This window comes from Arachis ipaensis, chromosome B03 (genome assembly GCF_000816755.2).
Source record: "Arachis ipaensis cultivar K30076 chromosome B03, Araip1.1, whole genome shotgun sequence".
In the NCBI taxonomy this organism is placed as follows: domain Eukaryota; kingdom Viridiplantae; phylum Streptophyta; class Magnoliopsida; order Fabales; family Fabaceae; genus Arachis; species Arachis ipaensis.
Window position 1 is genome coordinate 8,847,001 of NC_029787.2, and position 20,397 is coordinate 8,867,397.

The window sequence follows — 20,397 nt, forward strand, 5'->3', positions numbered from 1 at the left end:
GATGTAAACTGGCGTTCAACGCCAGTTCCATGTTGCAGTTTGGCGCAGCGCCAGAAACAAGTTACAAGTTGGAGTTCAACGCCAGAAACAGGTTACAACCTGGCATTGAACGCCCAAAACAGCCCAAGCATGTGAGAAGCTTTAGTCTCAGCCCCAACACACACCAAGTGGGCCCCAGATGTGGATTTCTGCACTATCTATCATAGTTTACTCATTTTCTGTAAACCTAGGTTACTAGTTTAGTATTTAAACAACTTTTAGAGATTTATTTTGAACCTCATGACATTTTTAGATCTGAACTTTGTACTCTTTGACGGCATGAGTCTCTAAACTCCATTGTTGGGGGTGAGGAGCTCTGCAGCGTCTTGATGAATTAATGCAATGATCTCTGTTTTCCATTCAAACACGCTTGTTCCTATCTAAGATGTTCATTCGCGCTTCACTATGAAGAAGGTGATGATCCGTGACACTCATCACCTTCCTCAATCCATGAACATGTGCCTGACAACCATCTCTGTTCTACATCAGATTGAATGAGTATCTCTTATATTTCTTAATCAGAATCTTCTTGGTATAAGCTAGAATTGATGGCGGCATTCATGAGAATCCGGAAAGTCTAAACCTTGTCTGTGGTATTCCGAGTAGGATTCAAGGATTGAATGGCTGTGACGAGCTTCAAACTCGCGATTGTTGGGCGTAATGACAGACGCAAAAGAATCAAGGAATTCTATTCCGGCATGATCGAGAACCAACAGATGATTAGCCGTGCTGTGACAGAGCATTTGGACCATTTTCACTGAGAGGACGGGAAGTAGCCATTGACAACGGTGACACCTTACATATAGCTTGCCATGGAAGGAGCCATGCGTGTGTGAAGAGGAGTACAAGAGAAAAACTAAAATAAAGAAGACAAAGCATCTCCAAAACCCCAACATATTCTCCATCATTGCACAATAAGTATTTATATTTATGCCCTTTGACTCTTTACAATTGAAGTTGAAAAACACTGTTGTTGGCATCCTGACTAAGAAAAATAAGATAACCATAGCTTGCTTCAAACCAACAATCTCCGTGGGATTCGACCCTTACTCACGTAAGGTATTACTTGGACGACCTAGTGCATTTGCTGGTTAGTAGTACGAATTGTGAAAAGTGTGATTCACAATTCGTGCACCAGTGATCTTCGTCTGATGATATTAGTGTTGGCGAAATTGGTTCCTATAATCAATGAATAATTTAAATAATTTACTTTGACTTCAAATATAAATGTGAGGTTGCACAAATTTTTCAATTGAAGTAGTGCTTCAATGTCATTACTTTTCTGGAATGTCATTAGATTTGAAGCAGTTGTGCCCAACAATTTTTTTTGTCGCCATCCAATAGTACAAAAATTGTTGTAGCACTTTGATCTTAAATAAGTATTGGGTTAGTAACTAATAATTTGATAGATGGGATTATGAAGATAATATAGAGTTACCTTATTGTTAGATATTGTGGTGTTTGATTTCATGTGTCACAAATGTAGTTGCCTCATTTTCTTCTAATATAATAATTTATAAACAAAGAGGCTCCTCTTCATTTGTGGGTATTAATGTTTTTCATAGACGAATCATACAAATTTTGATAAACTAATTGTCTTATTTTGTGATATTGTCCAAAAAATGATATTTTATTGAGTAAGTTTGAGATGTTGTGTAATTCAAAAATAAATTTTTTGTGCTAAACTTGATATTATTTGAAGAAATAATGATAAGAGACTTATATAAGTAGGTCAAATAGTATGAAATTTGAATATTTATAACGTAAAATTTATTATGATTAATAATATTATATTGTTATGACATTTGTAATATGGATGTTTATTACATTTAATGAGTTATTTATACAAATTAATTATTGGGATTATAAATTTATTGTATTGTTTATAACGGTAAGATCTAATAAATATAGTAGGAATATGAATTCTTTGTAGGTTACAAATTTGGTTAGACACATAAATTTTTAGATTTTTTTGTATATTTTATTTTATTTGCTGATTTGGAAATATAATAGTTGATTTGGCAAAAATTGAGTGGTTGATTCTAAAATTTTATCAAATAAACGTTGTTAGTAGGAGAAAAAACATATCTTAAAAGTAATTTGTGTAAACTTATCCATCTACATCTATTTTTATATATTAGATAGTAAAAAATGGTGACTACTCCAACGAAGATTTAATAATTGTCATAATGTGAAAATACATTATTTTAACTATTAGATGATAAATTGTAGAACTTAATTTTTATTTAAAATAAAAGTGTTACCTTTATTTAAAAGTATTGTTAAATAAATAAGTTACACTTTTTAAATAAAAATTATTATAAAAAGATGTTTTTGACATGTTCGTAGGAGTAGTTGCCGTAAAGAATTATGAGCCACTTGAAAGCGATTAGTTTTGTTCATAATAAACTACTCAATGCTTCAATACAATAATTTTCAACTGAACTTCCTATCAATTATCCAAAACACGTCCGTTGACTTTAATATATATACCCTGTCCTCAGTATGCATCTCATTTCCATAAAATCTAATCTATATTGCATTGTATATTCACAGTGCACACAGTATATTCACTACACAATGGATTGCATGAGAATCCAAAGCACCTTGTCTCATAGGAAGAACTGGAAATATGATGTGTTTGTGAGTTTCAGAGGCGAAACTCGCAACAACTTCACCGATCATCTTTATGCTGCTCTCTGCAGACACGGCATAGTTGCCTTCAGGGATGATACTAAGCTCGAGAAAGGAGGACTTATATCAGAAGGGCTTCTGGAAGCTATTGAAGGATCACAGGTTCTGATTGTGGTCTTCTCAATGAATTATGCTTCCTCCACAAGGTGCTTGCAAGAACTAGCAAAGATAGCTGATTGCATTCAAATACCGGGACACCGTGTTCTGCCTGTTTTCTGTGATGTGAGTCCTTCTGAGGTCAGAAAGCAAAGTGGAAACTATGAAGAAGCCTTTGTGGAACATGAAGAAAGATTCAAAGATGATGCAGAGATGATGGAGCAAGTGCAAAGATGGAGGGGAGCTCTAACACAAGTAGCCAATCTCTCTGGCTGGGATTTGAAGGATAAGTGAGTAACCAGTTCTATGTTTTGCTGTCTATGGTAACAAGCATGCTGAGTCCCAAACCATCATCAAGTCTATCCAATGATATAGTTGGGATGCACTCCCCTTTAGAAAAACTAGAAAAGCTTCTAGTTTTGGACTCAGGATGATGTTAGAGTTGTTGGAATTTGTGAAATGGGCGGTATAGGAAAGTCAACTCTTGTTACTATTTTATATGAAAAAATCTCTCATCAATACGATGTTTCATGTTTTGTAGATGATGTAAGTAAAACTTACGAAGATTATGGCCCACTTGGTGTACAAAAGCGACTTCTTTGTCAAGCTTTCATGGAAGAAGATTTTCTTTTATCCAACCCTTCATTGGCAAATAATCTAATTCAAAATAGGTTATGCCATAGAAAGGTTTTCATAGTTCTGGATAATGTTGAAAAGGGGATTCAGTTGGAGAAATTGGCTATAAAACGGAAAAGGCTAGGCAGTGGGAGTAGAATAATCATAATTTCTAGAGATGAACATATATTGAGAGAATATGGGGTGGATGGTATTTACAAAGTTCAACTGTTAAATGATGAGAATGCTCTCCGATTATTTTGCAAAAAAGCTTTCAAATGTAATTATGTTGCAAAAGATTATGAAAGCCTCACAAATGTTGCATTAACATATGCTAATGGACTTCCGTTAGCAATTAGAGTATTCGGTTCATTTTTGTTTGGGCGAGATGTTTCTGAGTGGAGTAGTGCATTGGATAGACTGAAAGAAAATCCAACAAAAGATATTATGGATGTGCTTCGAATTAGTTTTGATGGACATGAGGATATGGAAAAGGAAATATTTCTTGATATTGCATGCTTTTTTTCCGATGAGTTTGAAGATTATGTGAAAGATATTTTATTGTTATAAGAATTTTCATTGATAAATCACTCACAACTCGTGATCAGTGGAAGATAGTAATGCATGACTTGTTGATAAAATTGGGTAGAAGTATTGTTCGAGAAAAAACACCCAAAGAACCAAGAAATTGGAGCAGGTTATGGAATCAAAAGGATCTAAGCGATGTCTTGTGGGAAAACAAGGTAAAATAGTTATTAATAATATTGAATTTATCTGCCATTTTAGAATCTAAATAATTTTAATATTCTGAAGTTTCAGACAGCAGATAACATTGAAGCAATAGTTCTTCCAAGATATGAAGAAATTAGAGAAGGATTGTCAGTTGAAGCTTTATCACAAATGAATCGTCTGAAATTACTCATACTTGGCAAAGTGAATTTTTCAGGATGTCTGACTTTCCTTTCTAATGAGTTGGGATAATATCCTTTGACTTGTTTACCGTCAAGTTTTCAGCCAAATAAACTCGTTAAACTAATCCTACTTTATAGCAATATCAAAGAACTCTGGGAGGGAATAAAGGTATGGCACATCATATCATTGCCTCTAACAATGTTGAACTTATTAAAATAGAAATAAGAGGACAATTTTCTCTCTCTTTTTTTTTTCTGTTCACTATATTATTATCTTGTGCTATCGGTCTTCTTTTTATTCTTGCAGAATTTACATAATTTGACACATATGGAACTATGTCATTCCAAAAATCTCATAAAGATACCAAATTTATCTGGGGCCTCAAATCTTTCGCGCCTTGATCTTGAAGGATGTGTTGCACTTGTTTACCTTGATCCATCCATTGGTTCTTTAGAAAAGCTTCATTTCTTGAATCTTGAAAACTGCAAAAATCTTGTTAATATTCCCGGCAGCAGATTTGAATTTATCTGGTTGTTTGAAATTACTTAAATATCAATTGTTAAAGAGTCCGTGGCAGAGAGAGCAGTTGAAAAAGTTGGATCCAGATCAAAGTGTAGAAAGGCACATGACATCCTCCTCCATGTGCAAAACTCTTACAAGGCCTTTCCAATTTTTGTATTCTAGAAGGCGTGCCAATTCAGTTGGTTTGTTGGTGCCTTGTTTGTCTCGTTTTCCAGCTTTGGTAACTCTTGACATAAGTTTCTGTAATTTACTTCAAATCCCCGAAGCTATTGGAAACTTACGTTGTTTAGAAAGTTTGAACATGGGAGGAAACAATATTGTTACGCTACCTCATTGCATCAAGGAACTTCCAGTAAGCATCTAAAGTGGTTGCCTAGCACCTTTTTTCCCATAGGAGGACGTAGCCGTGGAAGAGATTACGATGCAGGAATATATGTTTTCAACTGCCCAAATTTGAGTGACACGGAAGGTTGTCGTGTCACAGTTATTTCATGGATGATAAAAATGATTCAGGTGCCAGCTTCAGTTCCTCATTTGTTTTCTCATTTTGCTTTTGTCCCTCTATGGTATGAACTCATGTTGTACGCACACCTAATTTCTATGGTGCCAGGTGTACATGCAATGCTCTATCCCCAGATACATCATCGATGTCGTGATTCCAGGAGCTGAAATTCCATGGTGGTTCAACCGACAGAATACGGCGGGTAGTTCAGTGAGCCTGGAGCCATCTCCCATTCTGGAGGACAATAATTGGATAGGCATTGCTTGTTGTGTAATATTTGTTGTACATGATGCTCCATCGAAATGGCTTGAAGAAGCCAATCATTCTCCTGTTCTTGGTTGTGGTTTTCATGGTTATCAGCTTGGGGGCAAATATGCCGTTGTTCCAATCCGTCTCAAGCAAGATTTGATTGCAACTGAATTAGATCATATGTGGCTAATATTTTTCTCCCGGGAACTTTTCATTAATGGTTATATAAGTGATCTAAAAGAAGGAGCATCTGATCTTGATGGTATTGAATTGGACACCATGAGTGATTATCCAGAAGTAGTAGAAGTGAGGAGTTAAGGTTCCCGTTGGGTATACAAGGAAGATATGGAACAGTTAAACACAACGATGACGTATATATAGAGCCAATTCTTCAGCTCATAATCAGATGTACAAGTTTTTGGAAATTGAAGGATCAATATCCCGCAAACCTTATATTCATGATTGAAAATGTTGCATCGGATACCCCTCCCAGTAATTATAACGCTTTTGATTTTTGGTGTGGGAGAGAGAAAGGTGTATAACAATATGGTGTAAGTAGAGGGGTGTTTTATTTGGCTATGGGATGACACAAATCGGAAGCACCAATTTGTTTGCATTGTTTTGTTTTTTAAACAAACAATCACAACGGACAGTCCAATTTGTGATTTCGAAAATAAAAAAAAATTTAATGTTAAAATCGGACGTTCGATTTTTATTTTAACAAATAAAAAAATAAAAAATATAAATCGTACCATCCGATTTGGAGTTTAATTTTTTCTTCAAACAAATCGGACCCTCCGAGTTGTAATTTATTTTTTTCATCAAACAAATCGGACCGTCCGATTTGAATAAAATACCATATGCAAAAAAAACACCTAATTTTCCAATAACAATGTATTACACATATATTTGATTAAAATTTTGAAAATGGAGACTAAAATTTTGAGGTAATGACCAAATCAGTACCCGAAAGATTAAAACGCTGACATTGCGGTACCTGACTATTGTAAACGACAAAATGGTACCTGGTTGATTTTAAAATCAGACAAACGTATCCATAACCTGGCCGGACCTAAGCTCCGGTGAGGACAATGCTTACGTGGTCACCGGATTATGCTGACAAATCATGTTTTAATTGAGTTGTCATTTCTAATTAATTAATTTGCTAGCCTAGGTGGAAATTAGGTTAATTGGAATTCAATTTGTCCCAAATCATTAGTCTTTGCCCTAATCCCAAATCAACAAAGCTTGTTACTGCTGGGTGACTTACTGTGACTTAGTGTTTCACTAAGAGTAAAACTGAAAGGTCACGTAAAGAGGGAGAGACGTTGCCCTGATTACTTGGCGTGAAGAAGAACGAAGAGGATTTGAGAGACATTGTCGAAGCGTCAACAGGGAGGGGTTGGTAGTGGCATCATCGCAACCCCAGTCTTCGCAAGGAAGAACGCTACGTAGAGGTAAGTTCACCTTCACTCCATCCTCTCATTTACGTGCCTTCTATCGACAGCATTATTATCATGTTGATTGTTTTATTCATTGTATCTTCCCTCTACGATTTTTTAGATGGATCGTCTAGTTACCTTTGTTTATCATCACATGGGTGCCTTGAAAAGGGGTGTTGATGGTAATGTGATATACGACGGGGGTTTAGTAACTGAGATACACAGGGTGAATGTGGAGACATGTAATTTGTTCTTTGTTGAGGGTTTATTTTTAGACTTGGGTTACCCTGGATACAATGAGGTGTACTGGCTAGTACCTGGTTTAGAGTTAGGTAAGGTAGCGTTTGTTTTGAGGTACTGAGACGGAGACTGGGGGACTCCGTCTCAGTATTATGTTTGTTGGCCTAGAGACTGGTACTAAAATTTCAGTCTCTGTCTTAAAAATTTCAGTATTTCAGTACTTCCAAAAAGTAGGGACACAGAGACAGAGACGGAGACAGAAATTTTAAATAACAATTTATGTCCAAAATACCCTCATTCTAATTATCTAATTCCTAATTTGCCCTTTTGACCAAATCAAATAATCAGGGTTGGGTTTTTCAATATCATGTCAATCAGACCTTGGAGCTAACCCTGAAGCTGCTGCCGCTGCCCATCGCCGCCTGCAAGACCACTACCTCGTCGTCGAAATCGTTGAACCACCGTGAGCAAGGTTAGTCGCCGTCACACCTTCATCTTCGTAGGCATATTTTTCAATTCATGGTATCCTCGTGAAGCTTCTATTTCTCTTCTCTTCTCCTCCATATTTGCATTTTGCTTGTCGTCTCTTCGTGTATCTTTCGCATTTGTGTTGCTTTTTATTGCAGTTTTATAGAAGTTGTATGGAGTTATATGATTTTTTATTCAAAATTTCTACTGCTCTGCTTGTTGAAATTTTTGGTAAATTTCAACGCCTTCTGCAGATTATCTTCTATTTCGGTATTTTCTGTTTTTGTTAAATGTATTTGAGAAGTGTGTTTTATGTGATATGTGTATTCAGTTCATAAACCATGGTGTGTGGAGTGTGGACCAGTCATGTTTTTTCTTATCTTATTTAGAACTGATTTTGTATTCTCTCTGACCTATATGTTTAGTGAAATTAAATCCAATGTGTGAAGTATTATTATCAGAAAAGTGTGCTGAATCTTGTTCCCTGGTACTATATATATTGTCGTGGATCATATGTGTTGTTGTAAATTGGTTTGGTGCTACTGAAAGGGTTAGTTAATTTGTTCATATAATAATAGAGTTGAATTACTTGAATAGGACAAATTTATTTTCCTCCATTTAATAATGCCAATGCCTTGCATGTATAAAATAAAATCTTTTCTGATTAATACATCTCTTAATCATTGTGTTATATAATCTGCATTCAACATTTGCCTCAACTTTATTTTAGCATATATAATGAAATGAAAATTAAATGATTATCAAACTTCCAGACCGTGCCATATATAATGCAATCTGTATAGTCATAATTAAAATTTGTACTCGAAATTGCTTGCCTAGAAATTGTTGTCATGTTTTTGTTATGCACTTTTCTGAGACGAATCCCTAGCTCCCTTCCGGTGAGTTCATCTTCACACCTACCATTTGTCTCTGCCCGCAGTTTCGTTCTTATTTTTTCAATTTTTAATATCTAGCTCGTATGGTACTCGATTTACATCTCACAAATTATTCTGCATTTATTTGCAAGTTGAAAAACTTTTCTGTAATAACCAATGAAAATTTTTGAAGCTAACTTTTTTATTTCAAATCTAGAATTACAATGCACAGGGTATCTAATTAATTCATGGTCTATGCAAACTGCAAATGCATGAATTTTTCTAAGTTGTGTTGCTTCTTATTTTGTTTTTTATTTTTATTTTTCCCCTTTTGACCCTTTTTGCTAATAAAGCTGGCTTTATTTGTGAGGAACAACGTTTTGATGCTCAAGGGGAGCACCATAGTAATGACCCTTTTGAGTATATTAGAATTCAGAACTTGAAAAAGTAGACAGCTTACAAAATCTGCATCAAATATTAGAGGATGTTAGCAGTTGATGGCACTTATTTATTTATTTAACATCTTTTACCAATAGAAGAACCAAATATATGAGTTTTATGATTTGCTAGGTTACTTACTTTTTGAGCTGAATTTGTGCTCTATGATACTCTAATCTTTACTCTCTGATCTTTGGAGCCAGAAATGCTAGTTGTGTTTGTCTTTAGCAGAAAAATTAGTTGGTAGTTCATATAAATATTGGGAAGAAAATTAGTATTTTAAATAAAGTTATTAACTTTTGTTGTACAAATAATATTACTCCTAAGTTCTTAGGAGTATGGAATTAATTGATTATTTTTTCGATACATGGGAAATTGTAAAGAGGTACAGCATGCAAAACAAGGGTGATAAGGTTGATGTGGGTATGGTACTAACCATATATTAAAAAAATCAGTGGTACTGGTTTATTATAAATTGTACTACTTTGGCTATTTGGCTATTTGGCTATTGACATGTTCTTATTTCAAGTACATGTGACAAAAGACATTGAATGATTATATCTAGTTTAGATTTTGATTTGAGTAAATTGAATGTTTATGCTTATTTTTATGAAATGATTTTGTTAGGAAGGAATGGAGCGGTCGGAGATTATTAAACGATGTGTTTCTTTTTATGAAACGATGAGATCGAAGCATGATAATTTGATGTTAAACTTTGTTCTTACATTATTTGTGTACTTTAGGAATAGAAGTAGTGGAGAAGTGTCATTAGGCGGAAGAATGAATAGTAGAATTAGACGTGATGCTTTAGAGCGTATTATTGGTGAGGGTGATAGGAATTGTATTTGGGAGTTAAGAATGAACACAAATGCCTTTGCTAATTTGTGCGAGTTGCTTCAAGTCCAAGGAGGACTTTGTGAGGATGGTCAAGTAAGCTTGCCGGAACAAGTTGCAAGTTTTTTAATTATCTTAGCTCATCACAAGAAAAATCGTAGTCTACAAGTTAGATTTTGTAGGTCTGGGAAAACAGTTAGTAAGTATTTCAATAAGGTTTTAAAGGCTATTATACGTATGCAAAACTTGTTATTCGCCAAGACCTCACCGGTTGAAGAGGATTGCATAGACCCAACATGGAGAAAGTTTAAGGTAAACCTAAATGGATTATATATGTAATTTGTTTTAAGCCTGGAAGGATTGTCTATCTAAAAGTTGTATTTTTTTGTGAATTATAGGGTTGCTTGGGAGCATTAGATGGCACTTATATAGAGGTGACAGTCCCCGAGTCTGATAAGTCAAGATATCGAACAAGGAAGGGTAAAATATGTACTAATGTCCTAGGAGTGTGTAATCGAGATATGAGCTTTGTTTATGTACTTAGTGGGTGGGAGGGATCGGCATCTGATTCAAGAATACTTCGAGATGCAATCACTCGTGGTAATAGTCTCAAGATACCTCATGGTAATATCTAATTTATAAGTCATAAGTTAGATTTTGACATTAAGCTTGACTGGAGAGTTGTAGAGCTTATTTTGTTTATATGTAATATTTATAGGTAATTACTATTTAGTGGATGCGGGTTACACAAATGGTCCTGGGTTCCTAGCACCATATAGAGGCACTCGCTATCATGTTAGAGAGTGGGCTCAAGGAACACGTGCACCTCGCAACTACCAGGAGTATTTTAATAGAAAGCATTCTTCTGCTAGGAATGTCATAGAGCGATGCTTTGGATTACTTAAGAAGAGATGGTCAATTTTAAGAAGCCCTAGCTTTTACCCTATAAAAACACAAAATCAGATAATAATTGCTTGTTGTCTGTTGCAAAATTTTATTCGGAAGAACATGGATATGGATCCGGAAGAGCAAACTAGCTTCTTAGATGAATTTCTGCCCGTCGAAGAGGAAGCACCAGATGAGTTGATCGATGTGGTTGAAAATACGAATGAGTGGACACAATGGCGTGACAACATTGCAATTGAGATGTACGAAGAGTGGCGAGCTAGTCGTACGGAATAGGATAGATTATAGGCCCAACTTGAATCTCCATGTTTAATTTGGCATGAAACTTGTTATGTAATAGCTAAATTTGTGTGCGAAAGACTTTCCATTGTTTTGTTGGATTTTTTGTCATTGAAATTTTTAAAAGGTTATTGTAAGCCTTGTTTGTAATATTCATAATTATTAATATGACTAATTATTGCATTGGTAGATTTCTATTATCATAGGTGATGTTTGATTTTAATGGATTGTACAACTTATTGCATGTTACATTTCTTCTTAGATGACAATGGACAAACGCATGTGGACTGATGAAGAAACTGAAGCATTTGTTGGTTTCATGGAAGAGTGTGTTGTTGATGGTTTGAAAGCTGATTGTGGACAATTTAGACCAGGAACTTTTGAAAAATTAGCCTTGAAGATGTTGGAAGCATTCCCAACTTGTACGGTAACGGCCAAGCATTGCAAGAATAAGCATAAGCGACTGAAGGAGAAGTATCAATATGCCTCTGAGATGCTGGCATGTAGTGGATTTGGGTGGAATTCTGAAAAACAGTGCGTAGATGTTGACAGTAGAAACGTTCTTGATGCGTGGATGAAGGTTGTTAACAAACTTACTTGAAATTATTTTATTAGTGACTTTAGAATATGTATACTAACTTCTGTAAGTTTCATCACAGGCACACCCAACCAAATTTTATACTCCTGGTAAGCCATTCCCTTTGTTCCACCGATTAGAGGGTATATTCGGAAAGGATCGAGCCACGGGTGCAGGTGCAGTTAGTGGTTTTGACGCACAGGAGCAAGTTCAAGAGGAGGAGGAAGATCATTGTCCAAGTTTAGACGATTTTGGAATGTCAGCAAATGTAAGTTTTCATGAAGGACAAGGAGCAGGTTCACACTCTGATGCCTGTGCAGCTAGCGGAAGGCATTCGGGAAAGAAGCGGAAGCAAAATGATATTCTAGAGAGGATGGTTGAACAGGTGCAATTTTCGACTGCTGAACAAGGAAGGAATGCCCAAGTTCTTGCTGATGCTATATCTGGGGTGAATGAGAAGTTCATGGTCGGTGAGAAGCTTGAACAGCTTGGATTCGATAACGATGAGGTGGTGCAGGTTGCAGTGAAATTTGCTAATAATGCACAGATGGAGAAGGTTTTCTGGGGTTTGAAGGATTCTCAGAAGAGTGGTTATGTGCGATCCATTCTCAATTAGAATAAGTTGTTCTAGTTAACGATTCTTGTTGAACATAGTTAGGATGATTTAGTTATTTTTATGAATTCAATAACTAGTTAGAATGATTTAGTTATTTTTATGAATTTAGGATGATTTAGTTATTTTTATGTAGTTATGTTTATGAATTCATTAACTTATTAGGATGATTTAGTTATTTTTATGTAGTTATGTTTATGAATTCATTAACTTATTAGGATGATTTAGTTATTTTTATGAATTCAATAAATTATTAGGTGAACTGTCCTGATTCACAAGTTATTATTAGATTCTGACTTTTCAAATTATTGCTTCATAAATTTTCAAGGTAATATTAGATACTGAATAATCAAACTAATGCTTCATGAATTTATATTAATAAGTTCAATATGTTAAATTCAGTCTCCTTCCATCTGTTATTAGCAAGTTCTTATTCCTATCTATATTAAATGCTCTGTATGATATTAATGTCAACAATCTAATTTCCCAAGAATTTCAAGAATACAAGAATTTCCCAAAACAGCCAATCTAATTTCAACAATTTAATGTCAACAAATCAGTCAAGCTAATTCATTCCTATACATGCTTTTACAACATGTTTACAAATACAAACAAATTACACACAAATACTCCTGCTGCAATTTAAAACCCAACACTATAACTTAATCTGTAGTTCCGTTTGCCTTCAAGAGATTCGGTGATGCATAAGTTATGTATCCACTAGGTTTCTCACTTGTATATCATTAGCTTGCTTGGAGAGGGGTTGTCCATTGATAGAAATGCCCTGGAGGTTTACGTTGTAATGAGGTCTGAATTTTAAGAAAAGAAATAGTCAAACCTACATAATATATCTCATAAAACTATCAATTAGTTGTACAGCAAGCATAATAGGATAACAAATATTTTAAGAACCCAATTCTTGAGCAACTTCATATTTTATATCCATAAATTTCTTTTAATATTGCTTTTGAAAAAATAAAAAAAGCGGGTCACTAGCAAGGGGCTAAAGTAGACAAAGTGCAGAAGAACTTACTGTGATGGAAGCAGTGGTGTATAAACTATATTTAGATCCAAAATATGACCAAGAACTAGTATGCCTCCTCCATTGCCATCTCCTTTTAAACAATTAGAGAAAACTTTGGGTGTTATACCACGCAAAGACAATTGTGATACAACAGATAGAGGACCAGGGCCAAACCCAATAATTCCATCAACTGCTTTATCTGATTTAGTCAATTCTCCAGACAAATAGTTGCTACACCTATTAACAAAATAATCATCAACCGAACCATATACGCATCAAAATGAACATAGGAATAATAGCAAAACCAATAGATGAGTAAGATGACACATAAACCTTATTCACAGTAAAAAGCACACATACTCACCCAAAAACAACAGTCGCTGAAGAGTTAGCAAGTGAAGACTGTCCCAGGATCATATCAAAATACACTGCATCAGAAATATAATATCCTGTCGTTCCACTTCCATCTCCATACTGAAATGTATAGCTGCACTGATTAGCCTGAGAACATTCAGTAGCTGCACCTTGAACCTCAGAAGCACATATCGAGTCTGAGCATGGAACCAATAAGCATATCAACTGCAAGCAATTTGGCAGAGTAAAATAGTTGCAACCAATAAGCATATCAACTGCAAGCAATTTTGGTTCTTGAAATACAATAAAAAACAGCAAAGACAAACTAGGTTATGTGAAAAATAACTTTTCAATAAAAACTCAAAATAACTTTTCAATAAAAACTCAATCACCATGTAACCATTTTCTCCTTTTAAATTTCAGACACCACAAACTCAAAATCACTCACTGTGAAAAATAACTTTTCAAATCGTGACTTTATTCAAAGTTAACAACGATGCTAACTATCTCATATCAGTGTTATCATTGAATCATCAGAAATTTGGTATCAAAATTATCATAATCATCAGCTTACATACCTTATTCGGAGGATAGCCCCTGTTTCCAGCATGAATACCAACCAATTTGCCCCTGCAACCAACAGAAGAAAGTGAGAGAGAGCAAGAGAGAGAGAGATCGAACGTGAGAGAGAGAGACAGATGGAGAGAACCGTAAGCGAAGGAATTGATGAAACGGTGGCAAGGCTTCCTTGTCGACGGCGAACTCGACGCCAAGCAAGAGATTGAGACGGCGAAATTGGGTGAACTGACGGGAGATTAGGGATTGAGAAAGGAGGAAGGGGAAATGGTTGTCTGAAGGATTGGATTTGGGTTTTATATTTGTTTTTTCTTTTAATTAGTAGGGATAATTTGGTCATTTCATTTAGTTTAGTCTCTGTATTATATTTTGAACAATATTTTATACCAAACATAATACTGAGACTTATTTTAATTCTTGTCTCTCTGTCTCTGTCTCTCAGTATCTGTCTCTCAGTCTCTGTCTCTCTACCAAACGCTACCTAAGGGTCTTAGAGTGCTTAGGACAGACGCTGAAGTCATGAGAATGTGTGAGAGTGCGATGAAGAATGAGAACACTGTACACCTATATTTTGATCACCCCATTGACGCAAACCCTGAAATCATTGATGAAGAAGTCGTGTCTAATGGTAGTAGTGATAGTGTGGTTGAAGTCAATCCAGATGGTGATAGTGTCAAGGAGGATGAAGTTACTAATAAGGTTGACGGACATGCTAATGAGAAGGAGAATGATGGTGTGAATGAGACCAGTGGTGAGGTTAATGAATTGGAGATGGTGTTGAGTGTGGCTGTGAAGGAGAATATGAATGACGGTGTAAATGAGGCCACTGTTGATGTTAACGAGTCGAACAAAGGTGAGAGTGGTGCAGGAGAAGAAGCTGCAAATGACGGGAATGCGGAGAAAGACACTGAAGGAGCATCAGCTCCGGAGAAACCTGCTAAGAAGGTTAGAAAGAAACATCCAAGACCAGCCCCTAGTGGTTTACCCCGAGAAAAAAGAGCTGCCGAGAATGAGGGTGTAAATGAGAGTAACCATGGAGAAGCTGAAGTTGGGAATGAACCCACAGAGGAGACCAATGCTGATGATTTTGCTGGTGTCAATGGGGGTTCTGAATTTCGAGAACCTTTCGTGGATGAGGAAAGGGCAGAGGAACCTGTTACAGAAAACCCAACAGGTAAATTAGTTTTTTTTTTTAAGTTAGAGTATATGTAAATATAAATTGCTTCAGTTCTCATGTATCTCAACTGACTTTGCAGCAAATAATGTAACACAAACTAGTGGGAGGGACAATGCAAGGAGAAATCATCCAAGGCCTCAACCGTTTGGGCAAAGAATTGTACCTAGAAAGGAGGATGAAGCACCAAGGGTAGATGTGCCTAACCCGAATAGAGAAGATGGTGATAGTGAACCTGAGATGTACCAATATGAATCCGAAGAACTCTGTAGCCCCCCTGCAACTGATGACGAAGAGGAACCTGTATTTTCTCAACATAATCCCAACACGCCATATGGAAAAATAACTCTGGAGTTGAATATGGAGTTTGAGACCATGGAGCAGTTCAAAGCAGCAGTGCAGAAGTATAACATACAAATTGGGAGACAGGTGTTCTACATTAGGAATGAGAAGAAGAGGTGTAGGGTGATCTGCTATGATCCAGACTGTCCTTGGTTGTGCTACTATGCCAGGACCAACTACCCAGCATCCTTTCAGATAAAGACATTTGTGGACGAGCATACGTGCCCCAGGAGTAACAAGAGTAAATTTGTTTCATGTGCTTGGGTTGCTGAGGAACTGGTCCCAAAGCTGAGGATCCATCCCAACATGCTGCAGAGAGAGGCACATGAATGGTTTAAAGTGGAGTATGACATCTCAGTCAACGAGAGGATGATGTTTAGGGCTATGGTCAAAGCCAAGGAAGTTATCGAGGGAACAGAGAAAGATCAATACCTAAGGCTCAGAGACTACCTTAACGAAATCATGAAGGCTAATCCTGGTTCAAAAGCCAACATGGGGACTACTCCACAGCCAGAGGGGTTGCCTAAGTTTAGAAACTTATACATCTATTTGGCTGCTTGCAAAAATGGCCTTAGAGCAGGGTGTAGGCCATTTATTGTTTTGGATGGGACGTTTCTGAAAGGGTACTTTGGAGGGCAATTACTAACAGCAGTTGGTCAGGACGCGAACAATCAGCTGTTTCCAATAGCGTATGGGGTTGTTGATGCAGAAACTAGAGAAAATTGGAGATTCTTTCTAGAGGAGTTGCAATAGTCAAGTACCGCAATGTCAGCGTTTTAATCTTTCGGGTACTGATTTGGTCATTACCTCTAATAATAATAAAAAAATGGGTCACACAGGATACATGCCCCCACTTAACCCTCTCTTTTTTACCTAAACATTCACCCGATCTCCTCCTCTCTTTTGCCTTATTGCTTATTGTAAATGAAGATCTAATCTATTTTTGTAAAATTTCTGTACTATCTATCAATTTTTATGCTCAATATCTTTCCTGAATATATAAAGGAGAAGAAAGAAAAGATGAACAAGAAGACAATAATTACGATGATGATCAGGAGCGAAATTAGATGAAATATTAGAGGAGAGTAAAAAATATTTACGTAATAAAATAAGACTAAAATAAAATTTTAAAGGAGACTAAACTGAAATTTACATTAATTTACATGTAAAAAATTAAAATTAGGGGTCATTGCCCCTCTTTGCCACTATGTGGCTCCGTAAGACAGTGGTGACAAGGATAACGACAGTCGGCAACAATGACAACAACGTTGAAGAGAGAAATGTGCAAAAGAAGATAATCAAGAAGGAAGAAGAGGAAGAATAGGCAGCAAAGCAATACATATGTAGGAAGAAAAAGAAACACACCCCATACTTGGTTGGAGACTTGATTTTAAAAATGCTTGTTCGTCTAGCTTTATTGTTTTACTTTAACTCAAACTAATTGAGCAATCAATTTTGTACTGTTCCATTCCATAGTGCTTGGATAGAATTCCCCCTTTGCTTTCATGCAAAAGTGGAATGTGTTTATTAGTTTCATTGCTTATAATGAATGAAAATCCAAACTATTATGTATGCACAATGTGTGTGTTATTTCTGTTTCTAATGTTTATTCATTGGCCGCCCAGAAATGGCCCTGGGCAAGCCAATATGATAGAAGAGTAAAGAATAAAACACAAATTCATATTTTCTTCTTTTTACATGTGTATGGAATGAAATATGTGTTTAATCAGTTACTCTATCATTCTTCTTTTAACAAAACTATATGAAATTACATTTTGACATCATTTCTATTCTCAAAACCATAGTTTAAAGCGAAACCGTAATTTGAAACTATAAATCAATTCACTCTTTAACTAATCTTATAAAAAAGGAAGCTCTTCGTGTTGTTTGGAATCTAATTTGCATATCAAAAATTCATTTTATCAGAAGAACATCCCTTTTCACTTTTAAGTCCTTAGGCAGGTGAACACGAATAGCAGTCAAGGGAGGAGGAGGATGTGGAAGACAAACATGAATACAAGAAACGGCACTTCACCACCAATAGAAAACTTGTACATATTATAAAATAGTGAGACAACCAGAGTAACAGTGACAAATTTGGTTACCAACATAGACATAAATTAAATACTAGAGAGTAAAGACTACCTAAAGCAAACCTATTAAAATTATCTTTTTCAACAGTTTCAGTACAGTGTCTCATAATAAACACAAGTTCAGAACAAAACTTTCAATGGTAAACAAAAAAATTTGATATCCAATGTTCCTTTTTCCTTTCCAACTCTGTTATCACTCAGCAGGGACAAAATTGACAGCTCCTCAGTTTTCTTCAACATGTTCATCCTCCATTTTCTCAGAATCAGCACTGCATTAACACAAGAAAACATGTCAACAATGTCAAAATGGTATATATGGAGAAAACGGAAACTCCAAAGATCTTCCTCAGATGTCTCAACCAAGCAGAGTTGTCCTCCATGAGAGACAGCACCACTATGTGCCATGTGGTAATAATCAAATTTAAAGATAATGCAAACCTATGAGTGGCATGATGCAAATATAGCAGAAACAATTCAGGAGGAGTAAAGAAAGACTTTCAAGTTATCATAAGCACCTTCTTCCCTCAATGGTATTAGATGATAAAGAAGCAACATATCACACAACTGAATTGGTTTAGCAGACAAGAAGCAACTCATTAACTGTTAACAACCTTCTCCACTTTTCTTTTCCCCAGAGGGCTGTGTTCTATTCTATCAACATCATCAAAATCAAGATAAGCCTAAAACTAAAGTACCTAACTGCACTATCAGATGTACTAACAAGTATGCCAATTTCCAAAATCACATCATCAAACAACTAATAAAGCCTTGACCAAGGTACAACTACTTGGTTGATACCTTACTCTATCAATGACATACCTTTTCGGACGACCATCATCAGATTCCGGCTTGCTCTCGGTCTCAGATTCTGCCTTCCGCTCTGTCTCGGATTCCGGCTTCCTCCAACTCCGCTCAGTCCTGGCTTCAGACAAACTAGAACCACGTCCATTGCCAGAACCAAAACCCCTCTTTCCAAAACTCTCTTTTTTCTCAGCAGCCTCCTTAATCTTCACGCTCTCAAGCTGCTCATCAATCTTCTTCCAATCCTGCCCCTTCTCCGCCAGCACCTCCTCCCTCGGTCTCGCCTCGCCGAATGGGCTCGGACCCTTTGGTTTCACCACATTACCATTACCATTACCAGCACCCTCCTGGCTCTCATTGTTCACAGGCGCTGTACGAGGTTGCAGAACAAGCCTAGGTCTCCCACCACCACCTTCACTCCTCTCACTTCCACCGTTAAATTCAACCTTTTTCTTGTTCCAATTATCAGAATCTGCGCCGCCGCTAGACCCAAACCCTACCTTCCTCTCTCTTTCAAACCCAAGACCACCAGAACCGCCGTTGGAACCGAATCTCCGACTCTCTGACGGCACAGAACTCTTGTTCGTAACCCAACTATCGGATTCATCAGCACGCGATTGGGAATCGAAAAAACCGCTCCTTTCCCTATCCCTATCCCTTTCCCTCCTCTCGAAACCGTTACCGACCGTTGATTTCTTCGCGGCGGCCCAATTATCAATCTCATCGGCGCGGGAAGGAGCCAATTCGCGATTCGAATCCCTAAACCCACCGTTCCGCCTCGGCTCGTCAGAAACCCTAGAGGAACCCCACCTCGAATTGGAGGAATCATCACCACCACCGGAGCTTCTGTTGGCGCGGTCACCGCCGTAGTTCCTGAAGCCACCACCAAGACGGTTGCGGTCGCGGTCGAGCTCCTCGGCGGTGCGCTGGCGCGGACCGGTGGGGAGCACGATGGGATCTTGGTAGTCCGTTTTGGCGGCAGTGAACTCAGCAAGGGAAAAGGTCTGGCCTTTCTTCTTCTTGGGTTTTGCGGCGGCCGCCACAGCCAAAGATGGGAAGTCGGCTAGTGGTTTTCCGGTGAGGGCAGTTTCGTTATTGTTGCTAGTTTGCTGTTGAAGGAGCTCAGCTTCATGTTCCTCAGAATCCAAAGCCCACGCACCTGGCTTCGACCACGCAGAAACGGTAGCCGCCATTCTCAACTTCTTCTTCTTCTTTCTCTCTCTCTTGATTTGCTTGCACAGCACAAAGGTTTGCGTTTTTTCGGTGGAGAAAACGGAGGCGCGAGGGACATCATTATATATGCATCAAACGGTGGAAGTTATGACTTTGGACCACCATGCCTGGTCATCATTATCAACGGTTCAGATTAGTTTCTTATCTTTTTTTAAAAAAGAATATATATTCTCTTGAAAAAAGTTTTCACAGACAAGGTTTAAGTTAATTTGGTATTGGTTATTGGTTATCCTATCTGATCTCACAAGATTATCTCATTAAACAACAAATCTTTATAAAATATTTTTTTTGTTTTAACCAACTTCGTTAATCTTATTGATTAGCCAAGTTATAACTATTCTGGACTAAAACAATCTGCAAATTCAACTGAAAAACAAAATATACAGCTTACCATACTAATCTCAGCATTTTTTTATAAATTAATAATATGTTTTAACATAATCTCTTTCTCTATGTTTCTCCTCAGCATTTTTTTTTTTTAATTTATTATCTCGAATTC

The 20,397-nt window shown here is 36.8% G+C and overlaps 5 protein-coding genes across 6 annotated transcripts in view; 3 read left to right on the forward strand and 2 right to left on the reverse strand.

Annotated features, from left to right (window-relative positions):
• LOC107628752 (TMV resistance protein N-like) overlaps positions 1 to 3,456 on the forward strand; it is a 13,943-nt gene extending 10,487 nt beyond the window's left edge. The window contains exons 2-3 of the mRNA XM_016331347.2: positions 2,596 to 3,119; positions 3,371 to 3,456. Coding sequence (XP_016186833.1) covers positions 2,596 to 3,119; positions 3,371 to 3,374 — 528 coding nt within the window. The 3' untranslated portion in view covers positions 3,375 to 3,456. The remainder of the gene's footprint in view (positions 1 to 2,595; positions 3,120 to 3,370) is intronic.
• Positions 3,442 to 5,983, forward strand: LOC107632252 (disease resistance protein RPP5-like). The gene is made up of 5 exons (XM_021117135.1): positions 3,442 to 3,990; positions 4,231 to 4,377; positions 4,663 to 4,851; positions 4,934 to 5,230; positions 5,489 to 5,983. The coding sequence occupies exons 1-5, from the start codon at positions 3,442 to 3,444 to the stop codon at positions 5,945 to 5,947; spliced, it is 1,641 nt and encodes a 546-aa protein (XP_020972794.1). The 3' UTR covers positions 5,948 to 5,983.
• On the forward strand, positions 7,692 to 12,372 carry LOC107632251. 2 transcript variants are annotated; one of them, XM_016335953.2, is made up of 4 exons: positions 7,692 to 7,783; positions 9,720 to 10,238; positions 10,325 to 10,550; positions 10,645 to 11,119. In XM_016335953.2, the coding sequence occupies exons 2-4, from the start codon at positions 9,726 to 9,728 to the stop codon at positions 11,106 to 11,108; spliced, it is 1,203 nt and encodes a 400-aa protein (XP_016191439.2). In that variant the 5' UTR covers positions 7,692 to 7,783; positions 9,720 to 9,725; the 3' UTR covers positions 11,109 to 11,119. The 2 variants fall into 2 exon arrangements, with proteins under 2 accessions (XP_016191439.2, XP_020973684.1); XM_021118025.1 differs by lacking the exons at positions 9,720 to 10,238; positions 10,325 to 10,550; positions 10,645 to 11,119 and adding exons at positions 11,374 to 11,691; positions 11,771 to 12,372.
• LOC107632250 (aspartic proteinase-like protein 2) lies at positions 13,023 to 13,949 on the reverse strand. The gene is made up of 4 exons (XM_021117136.1): positions 13,690 to 13,949; positions 13,500 to 13,562; positions 13,335 to 13,416; positions 13,023 to 13,110 (listed from the first exon to the last, which is right to left on the reverse strand). The coding sequence occupies exons 1-4, from the start codon at positions 13,947 to 13,949 to the stop codon at positions 13,045 to 13,047; spliced, it is 471 nt and encodes a 156-aa protein (XP_020972795.1). The 3' UTR covers positions 13,023 to 13,044.
• Positions 17,787 to 19,888, reverse strand: LOC107628750 (eukaryotic translation initiation factor 4B3; the record flags this gene model as incomplete). Its single annotated transcript, XM_016331344.1, is given in 2 exon segments — positions 17,787 to 18,133; positions 18,684 to 19,888. Coding segments are annotated over 2 exon segments (1,221 nt in total). The 3' UTR covers positions 17,787 to 18,087.

What these genes read in the sequence shown, in the direction of transcription:
- LOC107632252 (XM_021117135.1), top strand. Translation starts at nt 3,442, where the DNA reads ATGGAAGAAGATTTTCTTTTATCCAACCCTTCATTGGCAAATAATCTA. An exon ending in AATTACTCATACTTGGCAAA is followed by an intron (nt 4,378 to 4,662) that starts GTGAATTTTTCA and finishes TTATTCTTGCAG; the next exon opens with AATTTACATAATTTGACACA. An exon ending in ATTGCATCAAGGAACTTCCA is followed by an intron (nt 5,231 to 5,488) that starts GTAAGCATCTAA and finishes CTATGGTGCCAG; the next exon opens with GTGTACATGCAATGCTCTAT.
- LOC107632251 (XM_016335953.2), top strand. Translation starts at nt 9,726, where the DNA reads ATGGAGCGGTCGGAGATTATTAAACGATGTGTTTCTTTTTATGAAACG. An exon ending in CAACATGGAGAAAGTTTAAG is followed by an intron (nt 10,239 to 10,324) that starts GTAAACCTAAAT and finishes TGTGAATTATAG; the next exon opens with GGTTGCTTGGGAGCATTAGA. An exon ending in TAGTCTCAAGATACCTCATG is followed by an intron (nt 10,551 to 10,644) that starts GTAATATCTAAT and finishes TAATATTTATAG; the next exon opens with GTAATTACTATTTAGTGGAT.
- LOC107632250 (XM_021117136.1), bottom strand. Translation starts at nt 13,949, where the DNA reads ATGCTTATTGGTTGCAACTATTTTACTCTGCCAAATTGCTTGCAGTTG. An exon ending in GCAGTTGATGGAATTATTGG is followed by an intron (nt 13,417 to 13,499) that starts GTTTGGCCCTGG and finishes ATTGTTTAAAAG; the next exon opens with GAGATGGCAATGGAGGAGGC. An exon ending in ACACCACTGCTTCCATCACA is followed by an intron (nt 13,111 to 13,334) that starts GTAAGTTCTTCT and finishes CTTAAAATTCAG; the next exon opens with ACCTCATTACAACGTAAACC.